Below are 18,953 nucleotides of genomic sequence, written 5' to 3'. Positions count from 1 at the left end.
AGCAAATTATAGAGTGCCTGAAACTAAAATTTACAATACCATAAACTATTAAATTAAAGAAGCATTAAATTGGTTAAACATCAGTGAGCAAAATCAACATACTGTACATCCCCTGCCCACTTCAATTTTAAAATCGCATAGTCATAAATGGACAGTATAAACCGACACAGACACAGGATTCAAGCTTTATGAAAACAAACATTTACCAAGTCAATCAGTTTTTATAAGTCTCCTCCTCAGTTCATTTAAAACAGCAGTGAAGAAGCTGCAGACCACAGACATAATTTGGTCCTCAAGACATCCCAGTTTGTCTCACTAGGTTATTTGACCAAACCATGTCCATCTGCCCTAGGCCTGACATCATATATGACATATGGAATGTTCAGGGAGCTCCGTGGATCTCGAATTTAAACTTCTTCCTGCCATTGGCCCAATTTACATATCACATTAAAAATAAACTATTCATATATGATGCCAGGTGTGGGTCAGATAAAGATATATCTGGCCTAAAGGGGCTTTGCCAGGATCACTGATCAGCTGAGTGACAGCATCTTCAAAGCCATGTGCAATTCCCTGTACACAGTGCTTTGTAAGTATGAATAGTCAACTGATAGTTTTGGTAAAGTGGCTCACCTGATATCATTGTGATGTCAGGTGACTGACAATGCTACCCACCTGTCTAAACTTGACCCACAGGAGTTCAGGGGAATAAGTATGTGGCTCATCAGCCAGATTCAATTCCCAGCTTAAAATTAGATGTATAGAGGTAGCCATAAGAACTCATCATTCCTTGGGTATAGCTTTGCTGAAGAAAACCTAATACCAGTTCAGTTCGGCTAAACACTGATAATCTGGTCTATGCTAGAGATGCTAATTCAAAATTAATTCAGTTTCACAATCTTAGATCTTGTGTATCAAATCTAAATTCCCTAGACAGCAACTCCCCCCCCCCCGCAAAAAGAACATATTTTTGGGACCGAGCAAGGTCTAAAGGGTCAGCAGAATTGGCTTTCTCAAGATCTATCTTTTAAGATGTCCTAAGTATCATAACTGAGCCATACACTCAGTACTGTACAAAGCTGGGCTGAATTACTTTGGGACAGTCTCATCCCTAGTACTCAAAAGTCTCTTGGTACCTCAAGGTACCTCAAGGCTGGTGCCACTGCCTACCAATTTAGGCTGGTTGGAAACCGTATACAACTGACCCTAATATTTGTAGAGTAATTACAAACACTTTAAAGGGAACACCATGTAAATAGGGGGGTTTCTAATATGAGCCAGGCATGGCACTGAATTGTGAAATTAACCTCCTTGAAACCTGCTCCTGGCGAAAAATAAAATAAAAAATAAAACAAATCATTACAGAGAAAATCAAACAAAATAAATGTATTTATTGCTCCCTTCTGTTACCAGGAAAGAAGGCATTGGTTCTTAGTTGTTTAAAAATTCTGTCCAAAATCCTAGACTTTTTTAAAAGGGGAAATTGTTTCTGGCATGTCTTGTCTTTCAGGGAACAAGGGAGATACCAGGAGATGTAGGAGGAGTGTTTCTTGGTTTCCGTATAGACTGTCTTGAGTATACTCAAGGCAGGATGGGGGGTGAGGGAGAAGAGAGGGAATTAACTGAACAAACTTGCATCTTATTATAGCAAAAACAATTTACCTAGAAGAGGGGAGGAAATGTGAATAGGGAGTTGGATTGTTGCCCTGTGATTACAGGAAGGCAGGCATTTGTCTGGGCAGTCGAGGGCAGAAGGCCAGGCTACCTCTCTCATTATTAAAGTACTTAACATTAGCCCACGGGAAAACAGAAGGGCAGGATTTGGAAAGGTGTCAAATTCAAATTTACCCAGGGGATAAGTGAGCAAATGGATGTGTTTAAAACTAGGTTGTTGGGCTTTCCAAGTTGGAGGCTTTGGTACAGACTTGTAACAATGCATCTTGGGTTCACCCACAACGCAGATCTTTCGTATGTGTGGCTGAGCCTGGGGGTGGTGGAAACCACCTTCCTGACCATTGGACCCACTATTGGTCCTGTCCACTCAGTCTGCTGCCTTTGCATGAAGGGGAATCCCTAACTCGCTGAGGGTTTGAGACCCTTTGGCTACCCTCCCCTGGTTTAATCAGCCAGTCGAAGCCGTTTCCCAAGGTGTGGCCACTGTCACATGCTGACAGTTCCCATGAGCCACAGGTGAGAGTTGAGTTCAGAGTGGGGAGCAAAGATGGACAGACTACCTCAGAAGGAGCACAGTGTGTCCCTCACCAGAGGTACTACCCCTCCCCTAACACCCCATACACCCTGTGACTGCAGATAAGCTGAAGACAAAATGCTATATACAGCAGTAGCCCTCTTGTAAATCACTATCTCTGGCCTTGAATCCACTTACCGTGTGCCTTACTCTCCAGTCTGCCGTTGGTGGTCAGCCAGATGCTGCAGAGAAGTATCTGGAAGACAAATGTGTGAACATGGGGGTTTCCTTTTAATCGGTTTTAGCTTGCAGGTGCCAGTATACTTGCTCTCCCAAGAGCCATTTAGTATCCCTGGGGTATTTAAGTACATTTTGAAAGCTACTTGGGTGGAAACCTTGTAATGAGAACCCTGTTTTCTGTCCCACGATTATTTACTTCCTTCTAGAGAGGTGGATACAGAGAACGCTGCTGCCTCATGAATTCTGCAAAACGTGCCCATGTTTTTTTCCTCTCCAGGAGAGGAAAGCAGTGGTATATTAGGGGCATCTGTTAAACTATTTGCAAAGAAGTATACAACCTCAGTGTTCTTGCAGTCATTGGTTTTGAGCACTAGATTAAGACAAGGAAAATGAGAGAGAGGTGGTGATAATGTAACTTGTTCTATCTCCTTGTCTTCAGTCTGAAATTAAATGATCCCTTGCCTTTGTATTTCTGAAATGCAGTACAAAAAAAGGACCATGAAAAGATGCTAACAGTGCACTCGTTTTGGAGATCATGGAAGCAATTTATATGAAAAGAAAGCAATTATGCTACGGAGGCTGCTACCCTTAAACTTTGTACTATGCAGCAGTTCTTGTGAAATAAGTAGGGATTTCTGGGGTGGGGGGAGGGCCTTGAAGCTTTATCCAAAACCCAGAGCACTGCAATCTGATACTTGCAATTAGTTCCACCTCCTGAGTCAATATTCAGTGGCCTAAGTGCACCAGCAAAAATGTGCTGCAGTTATTCTACACAATAGCTTAGTTGAGGTGATAAAACATGGAAACACAAACAATTTATTTTCAGTGTACATTATTATTCAGGAATGTGGGCATTAAGGGGAAAAAAACACCAAGTCAATCTTAGACATTTACTTCCTAGTCTCAGGATCATAATTGCAGCACTTAACACCAGCTTCAACTTGATAACATAGGCATGAAATGTGAAATACCACACTTGAAATGCTTTTTATAAAGTCAGAATTGGTCTTGAAGTACTGTTCTACTTTTCTGTATAGCAACTGCATAATAGTAAGTTGACGAAGTGTTTGCCTAGTTATTCCTTGTTAAAATATTTATGTCCCACCTCTGCCAAGATGGCTAATAACAATCACCTAATAAAAACCATGGTGAAATGTAAAAGAACCTTAAGGGGGTTAAAACAGCTCATCAGCAACTGCATTAAAATAAAATACTATTAAAAGCCAGTGAGAGAATAAAGCATATTTTGTCTGTTTTCTGAGCACCATCCATGAGGGTGTTTGGTTAATATATAAAGGGAGGGAAATTCCAAGGAGAAGATGTCACAGCTGAAAAGGTGATCTCCCCTTTGCAGCCACCATACCTCAATGTTCAAAGGGCATTTGGTTCCGCCCCCTGGTGACGTTGCGTGTGTTACATCAGGACATTGTGTCGGTCCCCCTCATTCATCTTGAGACGTTGGTGCCTCTGATGAGGAGCCTGCCCCCTTCCCCTTTGCGCAAATTCATAATACCAACTGCTGCACCTTGCATTTGGCCTGGTAACAAATAGGCAGCCAGCATGGATCTCTGAACAGAGTTGTAATATTGTGACAGGGTCTCACTCCTGTCAACAATTGCTCTGCATAATTCTGCACTGACTACAGATTACAGACCAAGCACAAGGACAGACCCATATAGATTGTATTGTATTGTATTGATGCTTAGCGTAGTCTTCGTTCTCAGGTGTGATGGTAAGCTGCTTCCTGGCACCCAGGTGCTCTAGGAACCAAAGGCCGTGTTGGATTCTGAAATGCCACAAAATGAAGTTCAAAGTAGAGGAGAGGGATCTTCTTTAACCTTGCTTTAAGGTTGGGGACATCCTGTGCTGCAGCCTCTAAGTAATGAGACTCTCTACCCACAGAGGTGGACCTGACAGCTTCACTATACAGCTTTCAGCAAATGCTGGAGACAAACCTGTTCACCCTGGCCTTTGACACTTTAGGGGCATATTTTTTAGGACCCACTCTGTTTTTGTGTTCGTAAGCTGTTTTAAATGGTTTTTCATGCTGTATTTAAAATTGTAACCTGCCCTGGGATCTTAGAGTGAAGGGTGGATAAAAAAAATAAAATGATTTTGATGGTAGTAAAGCATGCAGAATATTGCAAGATGTGTCAGAGAGTTTGCTGCTGTTCATCTCAATGAAGCCTAGAGGAAGGAGGCTCTGGAGTGGTCATATTCTATCCTAATCTGTTTTGTTGTGCATAGATTTGAGATGTAAAATCAAGGCAACTTCATTTACAACCTTCACAATCAACTTGCCTACTGTTGCTTCCTTGCAGAATTTAATTATAATGGTAATGATTTTCAGGAACTACTCTTAATAGTTTTCTCATTATTATACATCATTGTAAATCCACACTATTAGCGCTAAGTACAATCAAATACTCTTCATTTAACTACTAGCACATCTTAACGTTGGTTTATGGAATGTTTCAGCTTTTTGCCTTGCTTGTGCGTAATTGGAAATATAAAATCAACACTGAGCAAGTAAAAGCTGTGTAAACAGCTTGGAGCTTCTGGAGAGTTTAATAGCTCGAACTGCCTCCAGTTTTTTTTTTTTTTAGTCTGTTTTTATTATAAAATGAAAATAGTCAAGGGCAGTTCATAGGGAAAGCACATTAGGAGAATGTATCCTTACTTAAGTGATTAGTCAAAATATTGTCACAAAGAAATGTACCGTATTTTTCGCTCTATAACACGCACCCGACCATAACACGCACATAGTTTTTAGAGGAGGAAAATCCGTAGGCATGCCACCTGTAGGCATTCCCTCCATAACACGCACATTTCCCCTTACTTTCTAGGAGGAAAAAAGTGAGTGTTATGGTGCAAAAAATGCGGTACTTGTGGGAGAGTTTGTTGCAGGCATTCACATTACAGTTGATTTGTAATTCTTAAGAATTAGTAGAAGAGAATTTGGGAAGACACAGGAACCAGAGAGAGGAACTAGAGAGAGAGGAGACCTCTGAAGGCACCAAGAACAGCATGTTTGGGCCCAATCTCTTTTGAGTCATATGAGACATCTTTGGAGAGAATTGACTCTGTCTTCAAAGGACAGCTAAGACCATTAATGAGATAAGATACAAGTTTGTTTGAGCTGTCCATTGCAGAGATTGGATGTTACCCCTTAAGAAGAATCTTGCATATTTAGGCATTTAATGCAGTACTCACATTGCCTTTGAGGCTGCCTCCTGAAGTCAGTGGCAAACTCTTGCTGAAACGAATAAAGGCATAACCATTTACTGCCTCTGGCAGGCATCTGGTCAGAACGTTGCTTATCCAATGTGTGATGCATTTTGTGCCTGGAATTAGGGTGGATATTTTGAGGCAACTGCATTTGTTTGGGCAGTGTACTGCACAGTCACAAGTCCTCTGGTGCAGCAAATATTACATGGTGTTCATTGGACCGACTTGCATATATAACTGTTCTGAAATGCCTATGTTAAAACTGTGTATGAGACCCTCTCTTGTAATAAGAAATGTAACTGTTCTATTTAATGCAAATAATGCAGTAGTAATTGAGCTTGTAACTGATGACCAACATTACTACTACTAAGCATTTAAAACAATCTATATAATAGCCACTGGATAATCCTCTTGTAAATGAAGATGATACTTTTAAATAAAAGAACATTCTGCATGCATGCTTATAATACTATGCTATGCATACTATAATGTTTGGCTTAAAATTTCCTGTTTGTAACCAGCATTTGTTGTCATTCATGTGGCCAATGAACTGTTCTTAGGAAGTTTATAAAACTACTCAGTGATTTGCGGCAACAAGGTGTCATTAGAAAGTATTGCCTGAAGGCAGTATTTTCTTTACTTTATTCAACAAATGGAGACATGGAATAGCGCCAGTAAGGGAAGGGTCTGGACAAAATGAGGAATGGAAATTTATTTCCCTTTCTTTGCAGCTTTCCTTATAGATCTCCACTGAACCTCAAAAATGACTCTCCAAGGGATCAAGTGCAAATCCGCTCAGTTGGGAATTCACAGGTTGAAAGAGTTTGTGGCAGTGATGCTGATCATTCTCAGACATTTATTAGTATTAGACATTTATTGGCTAGATGCAGCATTTAAGGGAATACCAATGGCCAATGTAGGATATGATTTCCTGCTTTCATTCCCAAGTTCTGTGAGGACAGTTCATTGGCTCAGATTAGCATGCAGATGCTTACCCATAAGGCCTTAGGAGGGGAATCATTTGACTGCTCTCTCTGTTTTGTTAATAAATGATCAGCAAAGCTGTCATCCTGTCCCATCCCCCACGCCCCCCAAATAGCTTCTTTAGTCAGGCTGTGAACCACTGATGTAGAAGTGTTGTGCCTGTCTTTACCTTCTTGCAAATGGCTACAGTCCATGATATCAGTGATGCAGGGGTCAAACTTGCCCTCGCTTGTGACACTACTGGCAAAGGTTTCTGGGTAAGGGACCTGGTTTTTATCTCTCTGTATCCCCGAGTACAGTAGCTTAATTGTCTTCTACAAAAGTGATTGACATCTTATTAATATATTAAACATGGAAGTTGAGGAGAAAATGTGAAAGAGTAGGTTGACAACTTTAAATTACAATACCACATGGGTTTGCCAGCAATACATGTGAAAAAGATCTAGGGTTCTTAGTGGACCACAGGCTTAACTAGAGGCAAAAAAAGTGATACAGCTGCAAAAAAGGAAAAAGAAAAGCTAATGCTATTCTCTTGATCTGGAGACTATACTTCTAGAAGTAATAGTACTGCTCTATTCTACCTTGGTCAGGCCACATTTGGAGTTTTGACAAATTAGGATGTGTGCAGAGGAGGGTGACCAAGATGATAAAGGGTCTGGAAACCAAGCCTTATGAGGAATGGTTGAGGGAGTTGGGTAGTTTATCCTGGAAAAGAGGAGACTGAGAGCAGATGGGATAGTCATCTTCAAATATCTAAAGGGCTTCCTTCCACATGGAGCAAGCTAGCTTTCTCCTGCTCTGGAGAATAGGACCCAAACCAATGGATTCAAACGACGAGAAAGGGGATTCATGCCAAACATTAGGAAGAACTTTCTGACAGTAAGAGCTGTTCAACAGTGGAACAGACTTCCTTGGGAGTTAGTGGACTCTCCTTCATTGGAGGTTTTTAAGCAGAGATTGGATGGCTATATATCAGGGATGCTTTATTTGTGATTCCTGTGTTGCATGGGTTGGTCTACATGACTCTCACGGTCCCTTCCAAGTCTACAATTCCAGGATTCTATTATTTATTCATTCCATATGCAAAACACACCACTGTTCTTTCCTTGTGCCCTTTTCTAGTTTTCTGCCCCTGTTCAGCTGTTCCAGGTTTCATAGCTTGAGGACAACGATTCCACTCAGCAGGGCAGCATAGAGACTTTAAAAGTGTGTTCTACATTGCCACAATCCTTGCCCAAGTAAACCACCCATTTTCCAGGCACGACACTATGTATCTGTGCTAATTATTGATGGGACGGAAGACTCTTGCATGCTTTCTTGGGGGTAGGAAGTTGAGAGCTTTCCATTCAAGAAAATGATCTTCACCTTTGAGGAATTGAGTCTGCAGCATTAAACTATTTTTAACATGAGCAATTGAGCAGTTTGGTGCTTAGCAGTTTGCGCACTGTGCTTCCCCCACCTTTTGCTGTTTCCTTTAGATAGCATTGTACTGTGATCTCCTTTGTACAGTGCTGATTGTCATACCCAGTTTTCTCATCTTCTAGGCAGTGTTTACTCATTGTGAAAACTGCTGCTTGAAGGCAAAAGCACTGCAAAATGTAATCACAAACAAGTACCTTGCGGATCTCTTGGGGGAGGACAAAAGTATTATTGTATGTAGTTTTAATTTTGTGAAGTGTGTTGCGAGCTTGGTATATCTTATTTCCCTGTTGCCTTGTAAAAGATTCACCTTGTGTTTAATATTCAGCCAGCTTTTTTATTGGAAGAAAATGGATTGTTGTTCAAACAGCCTAAATGCCAAGCTAGTTCAAATCTATAAATAAAAGCCCTGCTTTCATGGTACGTGACCTGCCTCTTTCATACAGAAAAGCTAAAATGTATGTGATGTACCTGTAGAAACATGTAGAGGCCAAATGAGGGAGCAGGTTGAGGGGAAACCAGTGTTTGGCACCACCAAGTTGCATTTCCTAGTGTAATTCCAAGCCCTTTTCAGATAGCAGCAACAGGCTATACTTTTTTTTTTAGACTGATCGACTAGTCACAAAAATATGACTAAAATGCTATATTTCATGAATTGTCAGCTTCTGCCTGCTAAAATAGGATGGTGATAGAAGCAGTAGATTTGATATTCTTATGAAGGGCCCTGCGAGCTGTAGTCCTGATGATTTGTTGTGAACTGATCACAAAGCCTAGATGTAATGTTTGCTGCTGCTTTTACATATGACCAGTTTTGGCAAAGTGCCATTATCTGAACTAAGCTGCCCTACTTTGTAACAAAACTTTTGCAGGATCAGGCAAAAAAAAAATAAATCCCTCCAATGTAGGTATGAATCCATCTTATAAATCTGGATACTGACTTCATTCTTCATAATATATTAAGCTTTTTTATCATGCCCAGATTGGTAGATGAAAAGTGTGTAACAATACTTTTGAACATGTTTGCATTTAATACCTTTTTATCGCAGCTCTCCGTGATAACTACCAGTACTGGTAAACTTCTTCTCAGGTTGTATGATAGGTAATGAGCAGTAAACTATACGGTTTTTACAGTTCATCTTATTTACATTTGTGCACCTTCAGAATGTGGCTCAGTTCTGCATGATATTAACTTCTGTTTAGTGAAAAATGTTTATTTTGGCACTGTATTCCATGTTGCTGCAGGATGTGTCTTAGTAGTATAGCAACAGTATTATTGATTCAAATCGTTTTGTTTATTTAAACTCTCAGGTTACCATGAGAAACAAACAAACAAACAAGCATTAATACCTACAAATATAAATAAAGTCCTTTCAAGTTTGGTAATAAGTAGCATAAAGCAAAAGCCAGATAATTCATTAGAACAACGTAAACAGCCATACATCATCACCAACTTTATCATTGATAAATGCTGATCTTTGATTATTTTCATGGGCCTAAATATAATAATTTATATTATGCTATATTATATTTATAATTTCTGCATTAATGGTCTAACCTGAATCCTACAGTATCAATCAAGTAGAGCTGGAACTTCTTTCTTTTTTCAATGCATGGCTATTGATATTTTAGCTGCTGTTGACAGATTTATTGGTTTTTTTGGCATTCAGTGCAGCCTTCAAAATGGTTTAGAGGCTAAACCATCTTATTTGGAATATTGTATATTGTGATTGATTATAAAACAGCACTAACTGTCAAAAACTTTTAATTTTATTTCATCCCCAAAATATGTGGCATATAATCTGCATGAGGTTTTCCCAGCAGTTATCCTCAGAGAGATTTATAAATCATGTTCAGTTTATAAGATGTCAGATGCCATTGATGCATGGTTTTATATCCCCCCCCCTTAAGGTTGGCTGTAATTAATGTTTTACCTATTTTTTTTCTCCTAGCCCTCCCCAAATTTCTTCTTAAATATTCAATTGCAGGTTTGCTAATCATTTATTGTGGTAGTTCATGGAACTTTTACTTTGCATTCACTAAAAATCTTACATATTTTTCTATTTACAGTAATAGTGTTTTTCCCCTCACTGCTGTTGGAATTCTTACTGATTCTCTATGTGTGTTTGTGTTTAACTATTTTTAATGCAGCAATAGCAAGCTCTGTATGAAAAAAAATATACATCTTTGGGACAAAATGAGACATCACATTACTTATGTGCTCAAGGATATTAACCTATTTTTCAAATATATATATCTTCAAAAAAATATATGCTCAAGCCTCCCAAACAGATATGTCCCTTAATATTTCTCTCTGTCTGTTCATTATACATATGATGTAAATGTCAACAATCCTGTATTCATATGGCCTATGAGACTGCATTGCCACCACCATCTCAGACTGCGCACATGATATATCCCAATTCTGCCTTAAGAAGTCCAGTAGTCTTAAAGGAGGGACGTGGGTGGTGCTGTAGTCTAAACCACTGAGCCTCTTGGGCTTGCCAATCGGAAGGTCGGCGGTTCGAATCCCCACGATGGGGTGAGCTCCTGTTGCTCTGTCCCAGCTTCTGCCAACCTAGCAGTTCGATAGCACACCGGTGCAAGTAGATAAATAGGTACTGCTGTGGCGGGAAGGTAAACGGTGTTTTCATGTGCTCTGGAACTTGTCACAATCCTCCATGCACCAGTAGCGGTTTAGTCATGCTGACCACATGACCCAGAAAGCTGTCTGTGGACAAATGCCGGCTCCCTCAGCCTGAAAGTGAGATGACTGCCACACCCATAGTTGCCTTTGACTGGACTTAAGCATCCGGGGTCCTTTACCTTTGCCTTTAGACCTTAGTCTTAAAAATGGAGGTGAGGCAATACGCACAGTGAATAGGTGTCTTTCCAGAACTTGACACTATGCTAAATGGTTGCAAGTAGGTAACTTCTGAGATAAAGTACTTCTGAGATAATGGAACATAACCTGCCTAATCGTGGATGCATACCTGATATTCTTGCAAACAAGTCAAAGATCAAATAGAAGACTTGGGTGTTTTGTTTTTTTAAAAATAATAGTAGCAGAAATGCTAAAAGTTTGCAGATTTTTTGAAGTATTGTCAATTATTGTGAGATTAATCCGAAAACCAAATGAATGCTGTATCCTGAATTAAGCTTTGTTTCACTCAAATGTCACCTAAATCATCAGCAACAGGAGGTACTGTGGGTGCATCAGGTGATCTTGGAGGAAGCTGATTTTCTAGATCCATTACAGACAGGGTTTAGGCGCAGCTTTGGCACAGAAACTGTTTCAGTTACCCTGTATAATGACACCTGTCAGGAGAGAAATGCATCCCTGTTAACTCTCCTTAACCTCTCAGTGGTTTTAGATACCATCAGCCATAGTATCCTCCTGGACTGGCTGTCCGAGTTAGTGAGTGGGTAGCACTGCTTTGCAGTTGTTCTGGTCCTACGTGGATGGTCGATTCCAGATGAGGATGCTTAGAGAGTGTTCTTCGACCCTATGGAGTCTTCAATGTGGGGTTCCTCAGGCTTCCATTTTTATCCCCCATGCTGTTTAACGTGCTGGGTGGAGTCATCTGGAGCTTTGGACTATGCTGTCAGCAATGTACCGATGACACACAGCTCCACTTGCAGGTGTCGCAGTGGATGTGCTGGACTGATGTCTTGCCTCGGTAATAGACTGGATGAAAGCCAATAAACCGAAACTCAATCCAATAAGACCGAGGCACTGCTAGTGGGCAGTTCCTTAGACCGGATGGATGGGAGATGGCTTTCTTTTGATGGGAGTATATTCTCTCTGAGAGAGCAGGTATGCAGCTTGGGGGTACTTCAGCATCCATTGCTGTTGCTTGAGGCTCAGGTGGCCTCAGTGGCATGGAGTGCCTTCCATCAGCTTTGGGTGGTGGCCCAGCTGTGCCCCTATCTGGACAAGGATAGCTTGACTTCTGTCGCCTATTCACTGTTAACCTCTAGGTTGTATTCCTCCAAAACAATATATCTGGGACTGCTTCTGAAGATGGTTTGGAAATTACAGTGGGTGCAGAATTCAGTGGACAGGTTAGTCACTGGGGCAAGACGGTTTGAGCATATTACATTGATCCTGGCCTGATTGCACTAGTTGCCAATTAGTTTCCAGGCCCAATTCAAAGTGCTGGCTTTGACCTGTAAAATCTTAAATGACAGAGGTATGCAATATGTCAAGGACCACCTCTCCCCATATGAACTGACCATCATTTGAGGCCCTTCTTCGTGTGCTGCCAGGAGAACAGGCCTTTTCTGTGGCGTCTCCCCATTTGTGGAATGCTCTCCCCAGGGAGGCTCGTCTGGCATCTTCATTACATATCTTTAGGCAATAGGCAAAAACTTTATTTTTCTCCCAGACCTTTGTTTAATTAGCCAATGTATGGTTTTTGAACTGTGGTGGGGGATATTGTTTTTGTTTGCTACTATGTTATTTATTTTTGTGGTTTTTAAAAAATATTGTAAACTACTCTGATCTTTGGATGAAGGGCGGTGTAGATAATTAATAAATAAATAAACAAAATTTGGTAAAGCTATTTTTCCAGACTCTTAAGTTTACCCATGCCCATTTAGGCAACCACTGCGTAGTGTTAAATTGAAACTCTAACTTCTTATTAAGGCTCAATTAGGACTTCACCCAAGCATGAAGATTAAATTCTCAGTATATAATTATTCTGCATGCCTACCTTTCCTTGCTGCTTCTGTTCCTCATGTATTGTCACAACATTCTGCTAAGTAGCCACTAAGGGCTGTGTCACTTGGGCTGTGGTCTTGTGCATACCATACTTGCCTGAGAGTAGCCCCATTGAACACAGTGGGAATTATGCTATTAGGTTTGCATATTGTCCTCAGATTCTTTGTGTGTTTGCCTCTAACAGACTATGATGCCCACTCCTCAGGTTTTTTTTAACATGAAATGCACTGCTGAATGTTAGATTGCAGCACTAATCCCTTGCTTGCCGTATATGTTTGTCCATCCTTTGCTTGTAGCTTATGTCTGTGCCTCCTTTGCTCTTCTCAGATTATATGCTGACCGTAGAGGCTGTGAAACTGAAGCCATTCTTCATGGCAGGGCACACCTTTGAAATGACATGCAAGGTGTCTTCCCAGAACATCAAGACTCCTCGTTACTCAGTCCTCATTACAGCCGAGAAGCATCTGAATGATCGGTCAACTCCTAATGGGACCACTCGCATAATTTCTCTCAATCAAGATTCAGTGGTCAGACGGGAAGATTGGACAGACCAGGAACGGGTGGATGGTGTGGTCTTGGAAAAGGTTCAGGAGAACGAGTTCCGCTACAGGATGTACCAGACACAGATTTCTGATGCTGGGCTGTATCGCTGTGTGGTGACTGCATGGTCACCAGGGGGTGGAGGCATGTGGCGAGAGGCAGTCAATGGTTTATCCAACCCGATCCAGATAGACTTCCAGACCTCAGGTCAGTGCAAAGCTCAAAATGGTAATCGGTGAGAGAACATGACAATAGTGCCTGTTGCAGAGATTCATTCAGAAAAGCTGTGGTCCGTGGATCAGAATTTCCCCTTTATATTGCTGTGTTAAATGCATTTAAGAAATTCATGAAGTTCTGTTCCACAAAGAAATCCTACAGTGGCGATATTGTCAAATAATATTTATGTAGTCTTTATAGCTGGTTGAAATCCAGGAAATTGGGATGGAAATGCCATGCTTAGGAGCACATCTTTTACTTCTCTCCATATGAATTTGAGTACTTGCCTTATACTTCTCTTGGCATCCCTGCTTCTTAACTTGGTTTGTCCCAAACTCTGGAATTGATCATTCATTTAACACCTCTGGACACCAATGTAAATGGAAGTTGTTCTAAAGTTATGGCATCTGACTGCTTCCATAACTACTGGAGCAATAAACAAATCATAAAGTTACAGTACTCCCTTCCTGGAAAGAAAGGCTTAACAAAGTTTGGCTGTAACGGAAAAAATAGCACCTAAGAGCGAGAATTGTAGGTGAATATAGAAATAAATTTGGGGGAAACTGATTGCCCAGTACAGTATTACAACATTGACAAGGAAATAATTACCTCCCGCAAAAGCAAATTCAGTCAGGTTTGATTTTTTTTTTTAGAAGAAATCTTGTAATTTTGCGTTAATTTGTGTTTACTTGCAAAGTATTATGATATTAAGTAATATTTTTGGAGCAGAGTTTTGTTGATTACTGATAATCATCAAATGATTAAATAAATAACAAAAACGGGAAGAAAATAAATCTGCTTTTGGGCCCATTGCCTGCTGGTTGGCACATGTACACCTACATAGTGCACCCTGTGCAGCTGAGAGAGTCAGAGCATTGCTAGTCAGGACACATGCCTCTTCTTTGTAGTGCCTCACTTGCCAGCTAGAGAGTCAGTGTTGTGTGAAAAGGGGATAATATTGCAATTTTTTCTGAGGGGAAAAACAACCATTATGCAGTGTTGAGATCAAGCTGTGTGTGTGTGAAGAGATTTGATCATCATACCTTCAATGAACTGTTTCTGCTGGGTGGGTTATGTTTCATAAGGTACTGGGAAAGGAGGAAATGCTACAGCTTCCCAAGCAATAGCAAAATTTCAAACATAACTATAACGTCCTTGCAGCAGACTTCTAGAAAGCAGCCTGCAGATCTGGGACTGTTAGGTACCAGTAGTGGTGCATTCTCCCAGCACCAGTGGAGAGGTGCCACTGCTGCCACCACCCCAGGAACCACCAACAATTGTCGGTAGCTGTGGCTTAAATCAGGATTGCATAAATGAATGTTGTGTTACAGCTTATTCCTTCCTTTGCTACCGTGGCCGGTCTGCTAGCTCCTTTCTGAAGTGTGAAAGCACATGGGTGGCCATACGGTGGGGTGGCACTCAACAGTGCACCAGGGTTTGCTGCAGTAGACTCCAAAAGTGTGAGCAAGAAGTATGAGCCAAAGGAGCCATACCCAATGGTAGCTCTTCAGTGTATGAAGATGCTCAGTCATTTCTCTTCACGCTACACACAGCTCCAATAGTATGACAGTGTTTGGTGGGTGAAAACAAAACGTGTGAAGTGGCTCTAACATGTTGCCCATGCTTTATTTTAAAACAAGACCTTCAATCTGAACCATGCCCAAGTCAGGCAATACCCTGTGTAACCTTAGAAGCTAATAAAGGGTGTAGGGACTACGGTTAAAGGAAATCTCAAAGATTTCCACATAAAAGCTTTTAGTGGTTGTTGCAATAGATGTCTGTGTTCTTATTGATTTTTTGCGTGAAGCTGGGAGGACTTATTTGGATCGAAAGACTTTTCAACCACTGGTTTGGCTTACTGCCAGAGCTGTTTGGAGCATCACTTTTGTCTGAATGGTTTCATGTTTCAAGAAAAGCTCTTCAGGATGTGAATGTGCAATTTAGCTGAACTGTAGGAGGTCTCTCTGTCTCTTTTCCCCTGTGTAAATTGGTGTCTGTGCTCCAGCCCAAGTTATTTATTTATTTTTACCCTAGGAGCCCTGACACGCAGATGTGCTTTAGAAAGGTTTCCATGAACTCTCATAGAAGAATGTGTATCAGATTCTTTCCAGTGGAGAAGCAATGTTAGTTGCAGAAAGCCAAGGGAGTCTTGAGGATCTTAAAAGCCAAACAGATTTATTATGATATTGGTTGCATCTGATGAAGTGGATTTTAGTCCCTGAAAGTTTATGCCCTAGTCCATTTGTTAGTCTTCTAGTTGCCACAAAGCTTCCTTGTTTATCCTGGGAGTAGTAGAATTGCCAGCTTGAGACAAAAAGTTTCCTTACGACTCTCACTCACTGATCATTGTTTTGCTGTGGTGCAATGAATGCACGTCTTTTTAAAACACTTGTCTGAAGCAAGGACATCTTCTAACCTGGAGCTCATAAATCAGGACACACAAGATCTCTAATCTATATTCTCCTTCATTCGGTATCAATAGAAGGTTGTTCCCAACTGTGCAACAAAAACCTCTGTTCAATTTACTGTATTAAGACTCTTAAAACAGGAACTATCACTAATTTGCTCAAGGCTATTTCACAGTCTAAGAGTTCTCATTGCTAGCAAATGATCCTTTATTTTCACCAGCCGAAAATTTTCCAGTTTCTATTCACCCAATTGACGTAGTCTTTTAGGTACTCTTGAGTTTCCTTTTCTATCTCATACTTACAATCCTGACTCACGCAACTTGGTAAGTCAAACAGTAACTTACCGGGACTGTGTGGCGTTGCGGCTGCTTTGTTCTTCCCTAGTTGTTTTTATTCTCTCACCACTCTAAACCAAGGTTTGGATTAGTGTGTTCTCCAAACACATGGGCTCATGGTTCAGCTCTTTCCTCACTAATCATGAGCTGCAGTCATAACCCTATTCTACTTCCCATTCAGCTAATTATATACACACCTCACCTCAAATTGTGTTAAAGGCAAGAGGCACCAAAATCTGTTCAAGGCATGATGCAGGCACCCCATTTTGTCTGCAAGATCTTGGACACCACAGGTAAAAGGGTCTGAGCTTGGAGGAAGGTCAGAGTACAAATTTAACTGTTAATAGTATATCTGATCCTTCTTTAACATATGGTGCTGCAATTCCTGGAGCTTGTAATGATGTGAGCCAGTGTGGTGGTTTTGGGCACATTTGTACTTTTCTTTTCCCTTTCAGCATATCCTTCTGCTAAGCAGAACGAGGAATTACTTTCAGGTTGGTAGCAAGATCTCTCGTTTATTATAATGGATCCATTGTTGTTTCTGGAACATCATGTTGGTCTTAGGACATTCCAGGGCATCCTTGGGCTCTTGTCAACAAGGCTGCCAGTTATGTAAGGGGTAGGGTTGGTTTGGGGTTTTTTTGCTTTTGAGAGGCTCCCATCTCCTGAAGCACATGTCCTAAGCCGTTCAGCTGCTCAGCACTACTTTTCTGGGCTTTAGATGTATGAGAGCTGTATGGTTGCAAACTGCGAAAGGAAACCTTTTGCAGGCATGGTTGCATAACCTGGCCAGTGAACTCTTGAGTTCCCCGAAGGCAAGAGATAGCACAAGGCAACACTTCAGCACCAGAGGCATAACGAAAATACGTGAGGGCAAAACCTCAGACACAACTTGTCTAACTTGCTTTATATGTTTTAATAAAAGAGGTTGGCTTTTCAGTAACAAAGTAGTATGTGCTCTTTCAGGGCTCTAGGTAGTGTGATATCACATTTATTATGTCCCCTAGCAAGAGAACAACAACATGTTCAATACTAGGGTTGAGAGAACTGCACACATAGGTCCTATCCTGAAATGTTGTACGGGACCTGGATGCCCTGTTTCCGTGCTTGGTGGTGCTGTTCCATACGCTAGCTGTTAACTATTTTTAGCTTAATATCCCGGGCATTGAGCAATCCAGCCTCCTTGTGCTTTGCTTATGGAGCCCTGCACAGCTTCCTAAATTGTGCCTAGACCCTTCTGCAAATTTGTGCTTCATCCCAACCAGGACCCATGTGTTCAGCAGTCCCTATACTTGCCTGCCTACAGCCCAGCACTAATATTCAGCATGCGGCCAATTACAACTGTGTGTGAGCACACTGTCGGTGTTTACTCTCTGGAGCATGTACCTGGGACTTGCTTGTACAGCATGCAAAATGAGACCATCAAAGTATTTATTTAAACATGTATATCCCACCTTCCAGTTCCACTACAGAATTCTCAGGGCAGCTCTGGCTAAATGAAGCCACCATGAGCCAGCCATGAATTTGAGGCCGCCTTTTCCCTTACAGCCGGTATGAGTCCCTGCAGTCTGTGGGGCTTGCAATGGAAGGGGAGAGGCTGTTTATGCCCTTCCTTGAGCCCACTGTATTGTAAGAAAGGGCAGCTGTGTCCCTCACTATTCAGTAATGCTGACCCCACAAGCACTGTTAACCTTTACAATTCCCAGGTAGGATGAATCATGGTAGGCCAAAGCAGTTTCTTCCAGAGAGACAGTATACTGTACTTCTCAGCCAAATCCCTCTCAATTTATCAGGAACAAGAGGGCTGGCATCCAAAAAACAACGACAACAACAACCCAAAACACCAAATAAACCCCACCCCATTTATTAATTCTTATTTTCACAACAATTCCTTTTGGAACTGTGTTTGTTAAAGCGCCCTCCCCTCTTTCACCTTTTCTGTGAGAGAAGACTACAATAATTGGCACTTTTCACTTAAATAATCATAGTAAGGCAGCTAAGGGGAAACTTGATGTAGATTTAGTTTGTGGAGAAAGGGGATGGAGGTTTGCAAAATTATGAATGGCATGAGGAAAGTAGTTAGAGAGAAATATTGTTATTCTTCTCCTACTCTCTAGAACTTGGGTTCATCCAAAGAAGCGGACTGGCTAGAAATTGAGGACAGCTAAAATTAAGGACAATTTCACACAGTGCTTAGTGAACTCAAGGAGTTTGCTGCTGTAAGTTGTGATGGCCACTAGCTTAGGTGGCTTTAGAAGGGAACTGGATAATCTCATGAAGGAGAATGCTGTGAGTGGCTGCTATGTAACTCTGTGCTCAAAGCAGTGGACTTCTTGAGTCCCAGTTCCTGTGAAGAAGGGGGGAGGCTCTTGCCTTCATCTCCTGCTAGCTGACTTTGCACTGGCATCTGATTGGCCACTGTCAGGACACTGGACTAATGGACCTTTTTGGTCTGATCCAGCAGGGCTATTTTTATGTTCACACAACACAATCCTACTTAGCCTTTTCCTTCTTTTTGAGGCGAAGCAAAAAGAGAGACTGTCGGCCTCCCTCCCCTGCACAGGCCCAGGATAGCGCTTTAATAATTCTGGTACGGCTTCTTGTCAATTGGTGGCTGGAGATACAAGCCGCAGCTAAAACACACAACGTTTTGTTTTTGTAATATCTTCTGCTGT

At 41.3% G+C, this 18,953-nt stretch overlaps 1 protein-coding gene across 2 annotated transcripts in view; it reads left to right on the top strand.

Moving 5' to 3' along the window:
• The window catches only part of PTGFRN (prostaglandin F2 receptor inhibitor), a 77,592-nt gene that overhangs the window by 43,145 nt on the left and 15,494 nt on the right, over window positions 1-18,953 (top strand). Inside the window, exon 6 of one of the 2 annotated variants that reach the window (XM_081907863.1) lies at window positions 13,107-13,526. The exons of the other annotated variant lie outside the window; for it this stretch is intronic. Coding sequence (XP_081763989.1) covers window positions 13,107-13,526 — 420 coding nt within the window. The remainder of the gene's footprint in view (window positions 1-13,106; window positions 13,527-18,953) is intronic. 2 annotated transcript variants of the gene reach the window in all.

This window comes from Podarcis melisellensis (assembly GCF_964234715.1).
Source record: "Podarcis melisellensis genome assembly, chromosome: 4".
Taxonomy (NCBI): domain Eukaryota; kingdom Metazoa; phylum Chordata; class Lepidosauria; order Squamata; family Lacertidae; genus Podarcis; species Podarcis melisellensis.
Note: the sequence above shows the minus strand (reverse complement) of the source record. Positions and strands in the feature narration are given on the sequence as shown.